This window comes from Physeter macrocephalus, chromosome 4 (assembly GCF_002837175.3).
Source record: "Physeter macrocephalus isolate SW-GA chromosome 4, ASM283717v5, whole genome shotgun sequence".
NCBI classification, from domain to species: domain Eukaryota; kingdom Metazoa; phylum Chordata; class Mammalia; order Artiodactyla; family Physeteridae; genus Physeter; species Physeter macrocephalus.
This window is the reverse complement of record NC_041217.1, coordinates 110,042,371-110,056,211: the sequence shown is the minus strand read 5'-3', so window position 1 is coordinate 110,056,211 and position 13,841 is coordinate 110,042,371. Positions and strand designations below refer to the sequence as shown.

General features: G+C 34.1%; 2 protein-coding genes across 3 annotated transcripts in view; one reads left to right on the top strand and one right to left on the bottom strand.

Moving 5' to 3' along the window:
* Positions 1-11,928, top strand: part of SPATA1 (spermatogenesis associated 1) — a 47,565-nt gene extending 35,637 nt beyond the window's left edge. The window contains exons 11-12 of one of the 2 annotated variants that reach the window (XM_055084499.1): positions 3,363-3,450; positions 11,777-11,928. In XM_055084499.1, coding sequence (XP_054940474.1) covers positions 3,363-3,449 — 87 coding nt within the window. In that variant the 3' untranslated portion in view covers position 3,450; positions 11,777-11,928. Of the gene's footprint in view, positions 1-3,362; positions 3,451-11,776 lie in introns of those variants that run through there. The other variant, XR_008617218.1, reaches the window with a different exon arrangement.
* The window catches only part of CTBS (chitobiase), a 13,915-nt gene continuing 5,151 nt past the window's right edge, over positions 5,078-13,841 (bottom strand). Inside the window, 3 exon segments of the mRNA XM_007106174.2 lie at positions 5,078-5,269; positions 8,528-8,671; positions 9,298-9,395. Of these exon segments, the coding sequence (XP_007106236.2) occupies positions 5,078-5,269; positions 8,528-8,671; positions 9,298-9,395 (434 nt within the window).

Here is a 13,841-nt window from a genome sequence, read left to right as displayed (position 1 = left end):
GATTGGAAGAATCGATATTGTGAAAATGACTATACTACCCAAAGCAGTGTACAGATTCAATGCAATCCCTATCAAATTACCAATGGCATTTTTTAACGGAACTAGAACAAAAAATCTTAAAATTTGTATGGAGACACAAAAGACCCCGAATAGCCAAAGCAGTCTTGAGGGAAAAAAACAGAGCTGGAGGAATCAGACTCCCTGACTTCAGACTATACTACAAAGCTACAGTAATCAAGACAATATGGTACTGGCACCAAAAGAGAAATATAGATCAATGGAATAGGATAGAAAGCCCAGAGAGAAACCTATGCACCTATGGTCACCTTATTTTTGACAAAGGAGGCAAGAATATGCAATGGAGAAAAGACAGCCACTTCAATAAGTGGTGCTGGGAAAACTGGACAGCTACATGTAAAAGAATGAAATTAGAATACTCCCCAACACCATACACAAAAATAAACTCAAAGTGGATTAAAGACCTAGATGTAAGGCCAGACACTATAAAACTCCTAGAGGAAAACATAAGTAGAACACTCTATGACATAAATCACAGCAAGACCCTGTTTGACCCACCTCCTAGGGAAATGGAAATAAAAACAAAAATAAACAAATGGGACCTAATGAAACTTAAAAGCTTTTGCTCAGCAAAGGAAACCATAAACAAGACAAAAAGCCGGGCGTCCCTGGTGGCGCAGTGGTTGAGAGTCCGCCTGCCGATGTAGGGGACACGGGTTTGTGCCCCGGTCTGGGAAGATCCCACATGCTGCGGAGTGGCTAGGCCCATGAGCCATGGCTGCTGAGCCTGCGTGTTCAGAGCCTGTGCTCCGCAACGGGAGAGGCCACAACAGTGAAAGGCTCGTGTACCACAAAGAGAAAAAAAGGCAGAAAGCCAACCCTCAGAATGGGAGAAAATATTTGCAAATGAAGCAACTGACAAAGGATTAATCTCCACAATTTACAAGCAGCTCATGCAGCTCAATATCAAAAAAACAAACAACCCAATCCAAAAATGGGCAGAAGATCTAAATAGACATTTCTCCAAAAAATAACCCCAATGTTCATTGCAGCCCTATTTACAATAGCCAGGTCATGGAAGCAACCTAAATGCCCATCAAGAGACGAATGGATAAAGAAGATGTGGTACATATATACAATGGAATATTACTCAGCCATGGAAGGGAATAAAATTGGGTCATTTGTAGAGACGTGGATGGATCTAGAGAGTGTCTTACAGAGTGAAGTAAGTCAGAAAGAGAAAAATATTGTATATTAACGCATGTATGTGCAACCTAGAAAAATGGTACAGATGAACTGGTTTGCAGGGCAGAAATTGTATAAAATGGATAACTAATAAGAACCCAATGTATAAAAAAATTTTTTTAATAAAATAAAAAAATAAAGAAGAAAGAGCATGAATGAAAAAGAATACAATAATAATGAAATGTGAAAAGATTCCTAACAAGGCCAAAGTAAAATTGAATAAAATTTCACTTAGAAATAAAGTAAAAGAACCTTGTGAATCAGTATAGTGTCTCCATAAAATATTTTGAAAGAAGTAATAATCCTACATTAGAGTTGTTCATAAATAAGTCTGACAAACCACTGAGCTCTCTGAGCTCCCGTTTAATTTTAATTTTTTGTCCTCTCTTGGGTAATTATCTCATTCTCTCTGGTTATTTTCGTATACATACGTATGTATATATAATGTTATATGAGTGCTCTCGATTCACCTCTTTATCAGAAGTAGCTTTATGACCCAGAATAATGACCCCTATGTAGAATTAGCACTGTCCAATACAACTCTCTGTGATGGTGGAAATGTTTCATACCTGCACTGTCTGATAAGGTAGCCACTAGCTACATAAGGCTGTAGATTGTTGTGTGACTGAGGAATTGAATTTTAGATTTAATTTTAGTTAATTTCAATTTAAATAGTTACATGTGGCAAGTAGATACTCTACTGGACAGCGCAGTTCTAGATTCTTTTCACTAGCAGCATACTCAAGGCTAAATCCTGGCTCAGTGCTGAGAAGCTTAAAACTTAAACTACAGAAAAGGAAAAAGGCAAAGGACAATTTTAAACCAAAAAAAGGAGTTATTTAACATTCTTATACAGTCTGCACTCAAAAAAATAGTTCGTTCAGCAAATGAAAACTCCTGTGCATTCAAAAAAGAGAAATCAAATGTGGTAACTTGTCCACTTAAGGATAGTTGGATGGGTAGAAGGGAGTAATAAAAATACCCCCAGCGCCTTCATTTATGACTCTCTCAATGCTCTTTTCTTCTGGAAAGCATACAAATTAGTTCTTACCATTTTTATATTTTAACTTTATAAATATTACATATAAATGGTTTGAACCCAAATTAGTATTAGTGAAAAAACAGGAAAGACAAATGGAAAAAAAGAGAACCAAGTTTTCAGCTTACGCACTGGGAGAAAAAATCCTACATTTAACCATAGTGCCTAATTGTCACATAGTAGACATTATAAGAATTTATTATTGATTTCTGAATGATTTACCCCAAACTACCCATAAGATACAGAACTAAGGGGCAGAAAACCTAGCTTGACTGTTGCAACCATGTTCAAGATAATATAGCTCAATCAATGCTTCTCAAAGTTCAATGTAATGTCACCTGAGGATCCTGTTAAAATTAGCAGGATCTGACTCAATAGGTCTGAGGGGAGGCCTGAAAGTCTTCAGTACTAACAAACTCCCAGGTGATGCTTATGCTGCTGGTCCACAGACAATACTTGGAATAGTAAGAGTTCTGGTACCAGATGGTTTAAGTTTGAATCCTGGCTGTGCCACTTACTAGTTTTATGCCTTGAGCAAGTTACTTAACTTCTAGGCATCGCAGTTTCCTCAACTGTAAAATGGGGAGAAATAACAGTATCTGCTTCAATTAAAAATTTGAAAGTATCAAAGTACACTTAGAAGAGCGCTTGCCACACTTATATTTCTTAAGTACTTATTCAGTTTCTAAGGGCTGGAAATTAAGGTTTTTTGGAAGGCAGAGGTTTTTTGTTTTTGTTTTTACTACTTTCTTTGCACAATGAGAACAGATTTTGAAATAAGCAAAAGATAAAATTCTTTCTCTAATTTTTTAGAACCGTTTAATTTTATCATGCCTATATACTAATAAATGAAATTATTTGGTAGCATATCTAGCATGCTTATTCAAAGGGACTTATGAACTACACATTTACCATAGTAATCCTGTGCAAGTGAAGGCATTGAAGGCAAATGAGAGAAGACATGAAAGCCGTTATAAAAACTCTTATTTATATGATGATTATATAATTTTAGAAAGCTAAGATGAAAGTTCATTTTTGAAAGTCAGTTGTTCTTTTATAGATGAGAAAACAAGCAGTTTCAGATTTACGCACATTGAAAGCTGAACTGGCACAGAAGAAATTTAATACATCTTTTCAATCTCAATAAGGTAGGTTAACTTAAATTTTTTATTTGTTAAAAAACTTACTTGAACAGATTTGTTTAACCGTTGTTCTCCTTGTTTTCATATAAATTATAAGTTTTACATCTTTTCCCTTTTCATGTGGTTATTATACAGTGTTTCGGGAAATATTAGATGTAAAAAAGCAAAATGGTGTCTATCTGACTATTTTTGAAGGTTTCAGATGTGTTACATATTATTTTACAGTATTATATTTCATTATTTTCATTTTTTAATAGTCTTAAAATGTAATACCTAGAATGACTGTAATATGAAAAATCATATATTTTAATAAATATGAATCTAACTTGCATCTACAGCTATGTAGAGATTAGTACAAAGAATTTAAATTTTTTAAATTTATTTTAAAAATACAGAGACAATAGTAATTCAGCAAGTACTATGGAAAATGGTTGGTTTTACTTTGCCATAAATAATTGTGCAAGTAGGAAATGAAATATTCTCATAACAGATGACTGAATTTTCATTTATTCCAATTTGGAGAGGGGAAAATGTACAGGGAAGGCAGGATTTATGTAAATCCAGAGTTTAAGGATGCAGATTTCTAATCTAAGTATTTACAGGAACTAATATAAGTTCTACACAATATTCTTCTTAATTACCTTGAGAAAGGACACTGAGACCTCTGTACATTTCTTTGCACAAAATGTCTCTTTTAGAAAGAAAAAAACAGTTGAGGAACCAATGTCTTTAGATAATTAAAAGTAAAATGCAGATATAGAAAATGAAAAAATTTAACCATGGAAACAAAACTAACCAAGAAATATATTATAGTTGTCCATAAATGAAGGAATATTTATAATTGGAAGGGTAAATGACAATGAATAGAATCAGGTTCAACACCAAGTTTTTCATAAACATTTCAGATATAACATCAAAAAAATAATTTAGTTGGAAAATATTAGGTGGCTCTAACCTACTAATTCAAAATATTACTACTAAGTTATCTTCTTGTATTTTCTAAGTATTTTGATCCTTTATATTCATTATTTTCCCCCCCTCTGGAGGCATAAGTGAGTTTAATTCAAGTGACTGAGAGAACATGAGTGCTATATGGAATCAGGAAGGAGAAAAATGATTTGCATCAAATGAACCTAAAGACACAAAATTGCAGGTTTTAAATTTAGATTTATTGAATAAATATAGAGCAAACTGATTCCCAAAGACTAAATTTTTAAAAATATATTTCTAAGCAAAAAATTTCTACTTCAAATTATACATATTTTAGAAATTAGCATTGATTGATAAGCATATATTTTAATATGGGGGAAATTTTAGCATAATAAAATTGTGAAAGCAATTGTTCCCAACTATAATATTAAACATCATACAGAGGAATATTTGATATGGTAGGTTGACTTGTTTCTTACCTTTATGTTGTTGTACACTGAAGATATAAATAGGTATGTATTTTTCAAATTCAAACAATCAAAGCACTTCTTTATTCTTTATCTGTTTTTGAGTACACTAATAACTAAAATATATAGCAATCTGAAAAAAGGTATATATTTTTTAATCTCTTCAAGAAACTAGATCTTTTTAAACAGATCATTTTTCTAAACCTTAATAGTTTAACAAAAGATGTTCATCTCTGTCACAGCTTTGGTTTTAAGGCTTTCCACATTTCTTCAGTTTGCTGTTTGGCTATAGCATCTCCAGAGTAGACAAGACAGTTTGCATGCCACATGCCAATGCCGAGTAAGCCACGGTTTTGTACATATGCTGCCTTTAGAGAAATGCTCTGAGGGTCATCATACCACACTTGATGAAAATGGCCAGCCTGATCCTATACAAATAAATTAAAATGTAACTTTAAAGTATTCAGTGCAGTTAAGAGGGAAAGGTGTTTCTTAAATCCAATGATTCAAGAAGGATACAATGAAATAAAAATTTTAGGGCATACATAATACTTTCCATGGTTCTATATGTAATACTTTCTAGATATCATTGCTTGTGGCACTTTTACAACAATAGAGATTACACAAATGAGCCTCCCAGTATATCTGATTTAAAGTCCTTCTCATGCCCTAAGATTCTTTCCTTGCTCTGATCTGATGATTATCAACCAAGATGTACTGTACACATCTGAATCACTTGTGACGGCTTTTAAAAACAGATTCTTGGGACCCACACCACATGAAACCTATTGAATCAAAATCCTCCAGGGCTAGTGCTATAACATATATTTATTTGTTTCTTTATGTTATGTTTTAATGTTCCATTAGGTGATTCTGATATGTAGCCAAGGTTAAGGAGAATCACTGCTTTTGTCCTCTAAAACAAGCTTATATACTTTTTTGGATTTCCTTACAGTTCCTGGAAATGTGCCTAGTTAGGAGCTCAACAGGTGATTTTGTTTATGATGAATGGCAGCGGACAAAGAAAACATCTCCTTTTCTAGGTCTTACAGAATTGAGTCTAAGAGCCTGTTGGGTCTGGACGCCATGGGTGACTTAGGCACACACCTAAGAACCACAAACTAGAAACTAGTCTTATGCTCACCTTCCACCCTGTAAAGTCCTTCTCCCCAGCATCACTTGCCTCTATCTAGTACTAAACACAGTCTCTTTTAGAAGGTATATCAGCTATGGATAAAGGATAAAAGAAAGAGGAAAGGAGCAGAATTAGGCAAAAGGGTAAAGGAAGAGAAAAAGATAGGAAGTAAAAATAGAATGATCTGTGATTTAAAATAATTTACTTATTTTTATATACGTCTGGGGAACTCTTTAAAGACAATTCTCAATGAATACCAGTAATATTTCTATTTATGGTAGCACCACGAGAATTAGAATCATCTCCTAAGATGACTGCTTTAAAGGACAATAGTCACTTGGTAAATGAATAAGCTATGGCATATTTAAGTATAGTAGATTCATTACATACAAGCATATCTCATACTATATCTTATATTCCATTCTTTAAAATCTTTAGAACTAGAAAAAGCTATACATGCTCTAGTTCCAATTGTGATTCAATATTAAAAGGCAACTTGCAAAACCTGTACCTAAATATAGAAAGATTTATTTTTGTAGAGTCGAGGCAAAGACATGCACCTTTGAATTTTGCCATCATTCTAGCTAGTACTTTGAGCCTTTCTGATATGTTAAGAAATTTCAAATGCCTCAAATAATGAAGGATAAAAGGATAAAAAACTGAGTATATGTAAGTCTGACAGATGCCTGGTTAAGGAATGTATGCCTCCAAGAATATTGAGTGCAAGACGAAGCTGCTATTGCTGAGACAGCATAAGAAAGCAGAATGATTCTCTTCAGTTAAAACAAAAACTTGATTTGGGTTGCTGTGGAATTTTACAATGAATGAAGAACAAATTGGGTATAAATAGATGGTTGTCTGAAGTGCCATTAAATGAATGGTTTTCAAGGCTCATCAAAATGTTTCCTGAGTTCTAAAATCTTAAAGAATGTGTCTTCTTCTGCATTAAGGAAAAAATAAGTCAGGAATTACAAAAAACAGTACATCATAGGGTAAACTATTCTAAATTACGTATTTCCAAACTATGTATAATTGGTTAAACAAATCCTTTACCAAACTGATATACATGAAACAGTGTTCCCCCGCATGTTTCTGAGAGTTCTAGGAAACAGGGTTCTATGTTAAACAATTAAATGGCTTTATGTACTGTAGTACATCTTAAATCCTTGAATATAATGTTATACATTATAAATCTCCAAGAGAGACTTAACAGTTTGTAGTGTTTTCCAAATATATTTGGCCATGGCACATGCATGTGTATTTGTGTGTGTTTGTGTGTGCGTGTTTGTGTTTTTTTACTATATTCTTTTTCAGTTTAATCTTTAAAATGAAAAAAAAATTATATAATTTTAAAGGTTACTTTCTATTTACAGTTATTACAAAATACTGGCTATATTCCCTGTGTTGTACAATACATCCTTGAGCCTATCTTATACCCAACAGTTTTTACCTCCCACTCCCCCACCCCTATCTTGCCCATTGCCCCCACTCTTCCCACTGGTAACCACTAGTGTGTGTGGGTATGTGTGTGTCTATGTGTTATTAACAGTTCCCAGAAGAGAGTTCTATAAATACTGTTTGGTAAAGACAGGATCACAGTATACCCTAGTTTAATGTTTATACTTTAGATTCTAAAGTTTAAAAAGCTCTACACTAAAGCTTTCTACATAATTGATATGCAGGCATGTACATGTATATCAATTATAGTTTATTAAATATGTATATTTGCAGTCATCCTTTTGTAAATGGGTACCAGACCATTAGAAAGAAATATAAATTCTTGCTGGAATTAACGTTCATCATATCATTTTAGGGTTCCTTTTGTAGTAACATAATTCAAGGTAAATTAAAGATGGTTTGTACTTAGATTTCTGAGGTGTGAAAAAGTTTTTATTATGCTAAAGGTAAACTATGGAAAAGATAACTTTTCTTTGTCCCTTTGGTATGGCAATTCCTATTTATCAAACACTACCCGACAGAATTGCTAGTCATTTACTCTGTTTCTTCAAGTTTCTGTTTGTAATATTTTTCTGTCTCTAATTTTTAATTTTGTTGAATATCACATAGTTTGAATTGTGGAATAAATTTGAAATGATACCATTTTCCATTGTGAAGTCCCTGATGACACATCTCCTGTTCTCAGCCTCATTCCTCCCTATATAAGAGCCTCATCAGAATTTTGAGGCTACTTTGAAATAGAGGTTTTCAGAGCAAGTAACCTATTTTGGCCCAAAGCTCTTTCAAAAGCCACAGACATCATTTATAATTGTCAACTCTTAAGGAAATCCTGTTTGTGATACACGTTTTTATTATATCATCTAAAATGACAAGTGGCCCATGTAGAGCAGTTCCACTATTAGCATAACTTGAATTGCTCACAAGGGAAGTAAAGTTCCTGATTACACAGATTCAAAGACAAGTCTACTCATGTAAACAGCAGTCTATGTTGTACCCTATAAGAAAACTGATAGAAAATCTTACTTTCAAATATGTAATTATGAAAATACACAATTATGAAAACTAAAGATTGATAACTTGTGAAAAGTCTTACTTGATAGTGATAATGAGACTGCTGATTTTTATCCCACGGTCTTCCAGAAGTAGAACTATTTACTTGCTTCATGATCATTTGATAGGCCACCTGACGGTATACAGCATCTTTACAAGGGTATTTTGCAGTGGTACAAACATGATTCTAGAAATGCAAAAATGTTCATGTTATAGATTATCAATTAAGCAAATCTTAAGCAATTAAGCAAATCCAAAAATATAATAAAATTATTTATTAGACATAAAATATATACTATAAATAGATAACCTGACTATATGGAATAAAAGTTAAATTTCATTATTAAATAGAAATATAATATTCAGAAACTTGTATGGGATTTAATTATTTAAAATAAACTGTCTGGGCTTCCCTGGTGGCGCAGCGGTTGCGCGTCCGCCTGCCGATGCAGGGGAACCGGGTTCGCGCCCCGGTCTGGGAGGATCCCACATGCCGCGGAGCGGCTGGGCCCGTGAGCCATGGCCGCTGAGCCTGCGCGTCCGGAGCCTGTCCTCCGCAACGGGAGAGGCCACAGCAGAGGGAGGCCCGCATACCACAAAAAAAATAATAATAAAATAAATAAAATAAAATAAACTGTCTACTTTTTAGTCTCAAACTATATTAAATAAATTCTCAATAAAGTGTATGTATTCTATATAGAGAGAAATTTCTAAATTCTAAATAAAATGAAGTCTATATAGAGGAAACAAAACAGACTCTAAAAAATATAATAGAAAGAGAAAAAAATTACATAAGAAATGATCTGTTCTTACCGCTGATAGATTTTGGCAGGTATAATCATAACCATACCAGGGAATACCCATTACAAGTTTCTTAGGGTTAATGCCTATCTTGATGTAGTCATCATATCCTAATCAAATAGGGACAGAAAAAGCATATTTTTTTCTCTTCATATGTCTACTAATGTGTTCATACAAGGTATGCAACCACTCAGAATCCAAGTTTGTAACAACAGGTACATTTATGTAAAATACTAATATGGTGTTTCTCAAATATATTATAAAAGTCATCTCTTAAGAACTATAAATTTGGTATCACTTTCTAAACAATTTCTTTTTGAATAATAGAAAACATTCAAAACAATTTAGGTCAAATTGAAGCAAAAAATTCACAGAATTTAATTTTAGGAACAATGACACATTTTAGTAACAATGACACATTTTAGGAAAGCATGCTAATTGTGTCTATTAACTGCTAAGGCATGGATTTGATATTCTAGATTCTAAAGCTTTAAAAAAGTTCTATAAGTCTTAAATTTTCTGGCAGGTGTGGTCTCACAATTACTTACAGAACACACAAGTGTTCCACATTTTATCAATATCCTATAATCCTGGATTACAGCTTGGGATAAGGAATGACCCCATCTTACTCTGTAGCAGATAATCTGTAGTTACAGGAAACAAAGAGAAAAATGAACAAATTCCTGGTACTATCAATCCCTTTCTTGCCCATGCTGCAAATGATGTTTTCCCACCAAGATATGTTCCAAGATTAGCTAGAATGTTGAGTAAATTTGCTGTTTTTCAGAGGCTTTAAAGTTATTGTGTACTGTTAAATATCCAAGAGAGGGGTGGAATATGCATCATTTCCCAAACATATTTGGTAATGAACCTTTTATTGATATACATAATTATCATCTCTTTCGTAAACACAGTTGGCAAACATTGGGTTAAATAATTATTTTGTATTATAACACAAATTATTTTTCACATTTTAAATAGTATATGCTTATGATTAGACTATTCTATCCAGACAATTAGGACATGATAAAATGAGTCCAGGTTCTATGATTTTACCTCTATATAAAAAAGAAAATAATTTTTATTTATTACTCAACACTTAAATCTATGCTAACTATCCCAGAAAATCTCACTTAAGTCCAAAAGATAGCAAGCAGTCTTTAATTTGATGGGTTGATGGGATGCAAACCAATCCAAACTTTGGAAAGGATAATGCAAAGGCCACATCATATGAATGACAGATCAGAAGTACTCTTAATTCTAATAGGAATTTTTTTTTTTTTTTTTGTGGTATGCGGGCCTCCCTCTGCTGTGGCCTCTCCCGTTGCGGAGCACAGGCTCCGGACGCGCAGGCTCAGTGGCCATGGCTCACGGGCCCAGCTGCTCCGCGGCATGTGGGATCCTCCCAGACCGGGGCGCGAACCCGGTTGCCCTGCATCGGCAGGCGGACGCGCAACCACTGCGCCACCAGGGAAGCCCCATCTAATAGGAATATTTTTAATGTAGCATGGGTACTAATAGTAAATGCCAAATAAGATAAAGCCAATCCTATCAATCATGTATAATAGGTACTCACATTATAGCTACCTTTGCTATTAAATTATTTAACATTGGTTATTTCAACAAAAATATTCTAACCTGCATACCAGGTATTTGCTATTCTTGATCTAAATTGTACTCATGTGAAAAGCTGAATTCCACACTGACAAACCTTCCCTACTTGTATAAAGCCACAGAGATGTTGATCATTACATCATTTTTTATTTTTCCAGTGATTCTCAAATTCATGTTGGCCAACTACATCAGAATCACCTATCACTTGGTAAAAATCCAGTTCCTAGAATCGATGCCAGAATCAACTTCTGGGCATATTTTTAACAAGCACTCCCAGGTGATTCTATTAAAGATTTAGAGTCATTAGTTTATACTATATATATACTACTTAACTAGATTTAAAATTTTGAAAGGCAGGTATCATTCATATATTCAATAAGTAATTTTTAAACATTGTGTTAGACATCAAGGAACTGGTCCCTGCCTTCAGAAAACTCACTGTCTAGCCTAGCAGTTTTTTCTCAGCTTTACTGAGGTATAATAGACAAGTAAAATTGTAATATATTTTAAGTGTACAACATGATGATATGCATATATATGCAAAAGTATTCCCACCAAGTTAATTAACATAGCCATCACCTTATTTATTTATTTTTTATTTTTTATTTAATTTATTGTGGTGATAACACTAAAATTCTACTCTCAGCAAATTTCAAATTATACAATACAGTACAGTCAACTATAGTCATGTTATGCACTAAATCCTCAGACCTTATTCATCTTACAACAAAGTTTATACCTTTTACCAGCCTAACTGTATCTAACTAGTTTCCTTACTGATGTTTCCCTATTGATTATCTGTCTGAATAATCTGTCCATTGCTGAAAGTGGAGTACTAAAGTCCTCTACTATTTTTTTTTTTTTTTGGCGGTACAAGGGCCTCTCACCGTTGTGGCCTCTCCCGCTGCGGAGCGCAGGCTCCGGACGCGCAGGCTCAGCGGCCATGGCTCACGGGCCCAGCCGCTCCGCGGCACGTGGGATCCTCCCGGACCGGGGCACGAACCCGCGTCCCCTGCATCGGCAGGCGGACTCCCAACCACTGCGCCACCAGGGAAGCCCTCAACTTGCTTTTTAAGATATCCTAGGCTTCTTCAGTCAAATATAAAATTACTAACTGCTGGTCAAAGGCCAGCAATCCAATGTGACTAACAGCAGATGCTTTCAAGCGGCAGGCGGACTCTCAACCACCGCGCCACCAGGGAAGCCCACTCTACTATTATTATATTGCTGTTCGTTTCTCCCTTCAGATATCTTAGTGTTTATTTAATATATTTGGGTGCTCTGATGTGGAGCACCCACAATAAATATTTACAATTGTTATATCTTCTTGATGAACTGACCCTTTTATAATTATATAATGAACTTTGTCTCTTGTTACCATTTTTGGCTTAAAGTCTATTTTGTCTGATATAAATATAGCTACCCCTGCTCACTTTTGGTTTCCATTTGCCTGGAACTCGTTTTTCAATCCTTTCATTTTTAGTCTATGTGTGTCCTTAAAGCTGAAGTGAGTCTCTTATAGGCAGCGTATAGTTGGATCTTGTTGTTTTTTTTTAATCCATTCAACCACTCTGTGTCTTTTGATTCAAGAATTTAGTCCATTTCCATTTAAAGTAATTACTGATAGGTTTCTACGTAATACTGCCATTTTGTTAATTGTTTTCTGGCTATTTTCTAATTCCTTTCTTCCTTTCTTCTTTTCTTGCTCTCTTCCTTTGTGATTTGTGATTCCCTGTAGTGGCATGCTTGATTCCTTTCTGATTTTCTTTTGTATATCTAATATAGTTTTTTGCTTTGTGGTTATCATGTGGCTTACATTAAAAAAAATTTTGTAACTCTGTATGGTGATGGATGTTAACTAGACTTATTGTGGTGATCATTTTGCAATATATACAAATATCAAATCATTATGTTGTACACCTGAAAAAGTAATTTTTTAAAACATCTTATAGTTACAACAGTCTATTTTAAACTGTTAACAACTTAGAACACATACAAAAGCTCTACGTTTTTATACTCCACCACCTGACATTTTATGTTTTGGATGTCAAAATTTACATCATTTTTTATGTGTGTCCACTAACAAATTATTGTATAGTTTTTTTTTAAGAAGGAAACATCCTAATGTGTTCCTTTATAATTTCTGTAATATACTTTTTTATTGAAGTATAATTTACAGTGTTGTGTTAGTTTCAGGTGTACAGCGAAGTGATTCAGTTGTACATATATATATACCTATTCTTTTTCAGATTCTTTTCCATTATAGGTTATTACAAGATATTGAATATAGTTCCCTGTGCTATACAGTAGGTCCTTTTTATCTGTTTTATATATAGTAGTGTGTATATGTTAATCCCAAACTACTAATTTATCTTCCCCCCACCTCCCCCCCACCACTATCCCCTTTGGTAATCATAAGTTTGTTTTCTTTGTCTGTGAGTCTATTTCTGTTTTGTAAATAAGTTTATTTGTATCATTTTTTAGATTCCACATATAAGTGATAACATGATATTTGTCTCTGTCTGACTTACTTCATTTAATATGATAATCTCTAGGTCCATCCATGTTGCTGCAAATGGCACTATTTCATTCTTTTTTTATGGCTGAGTAATATTCCATTGTATATATATACCACATCTTCTTTATCCAGTCACCTGTCAGCAGACATTTAGGTTGCTTCCATGTGTTTGGCTATTGTAAATAGTGCTGCTATGAACACTGAGGTGAATATATCTTTTCGAATTATAGTTTTGTCTGGGTATATGCCCAGGAGTGGGATTGCAGGATCATATGGCAACTCTATTTTTAGTTTTTTAAGGAATCTCCATACTGTTCTCCATAGTGGCTGCACCAATTTACATTCCCATCAACAGTGTAGGAGGGTTCCTTTTTCTCCACTCCCTCTCCAGCATTTGTTATTTGTAGACTTTTTTTTTTTTTTT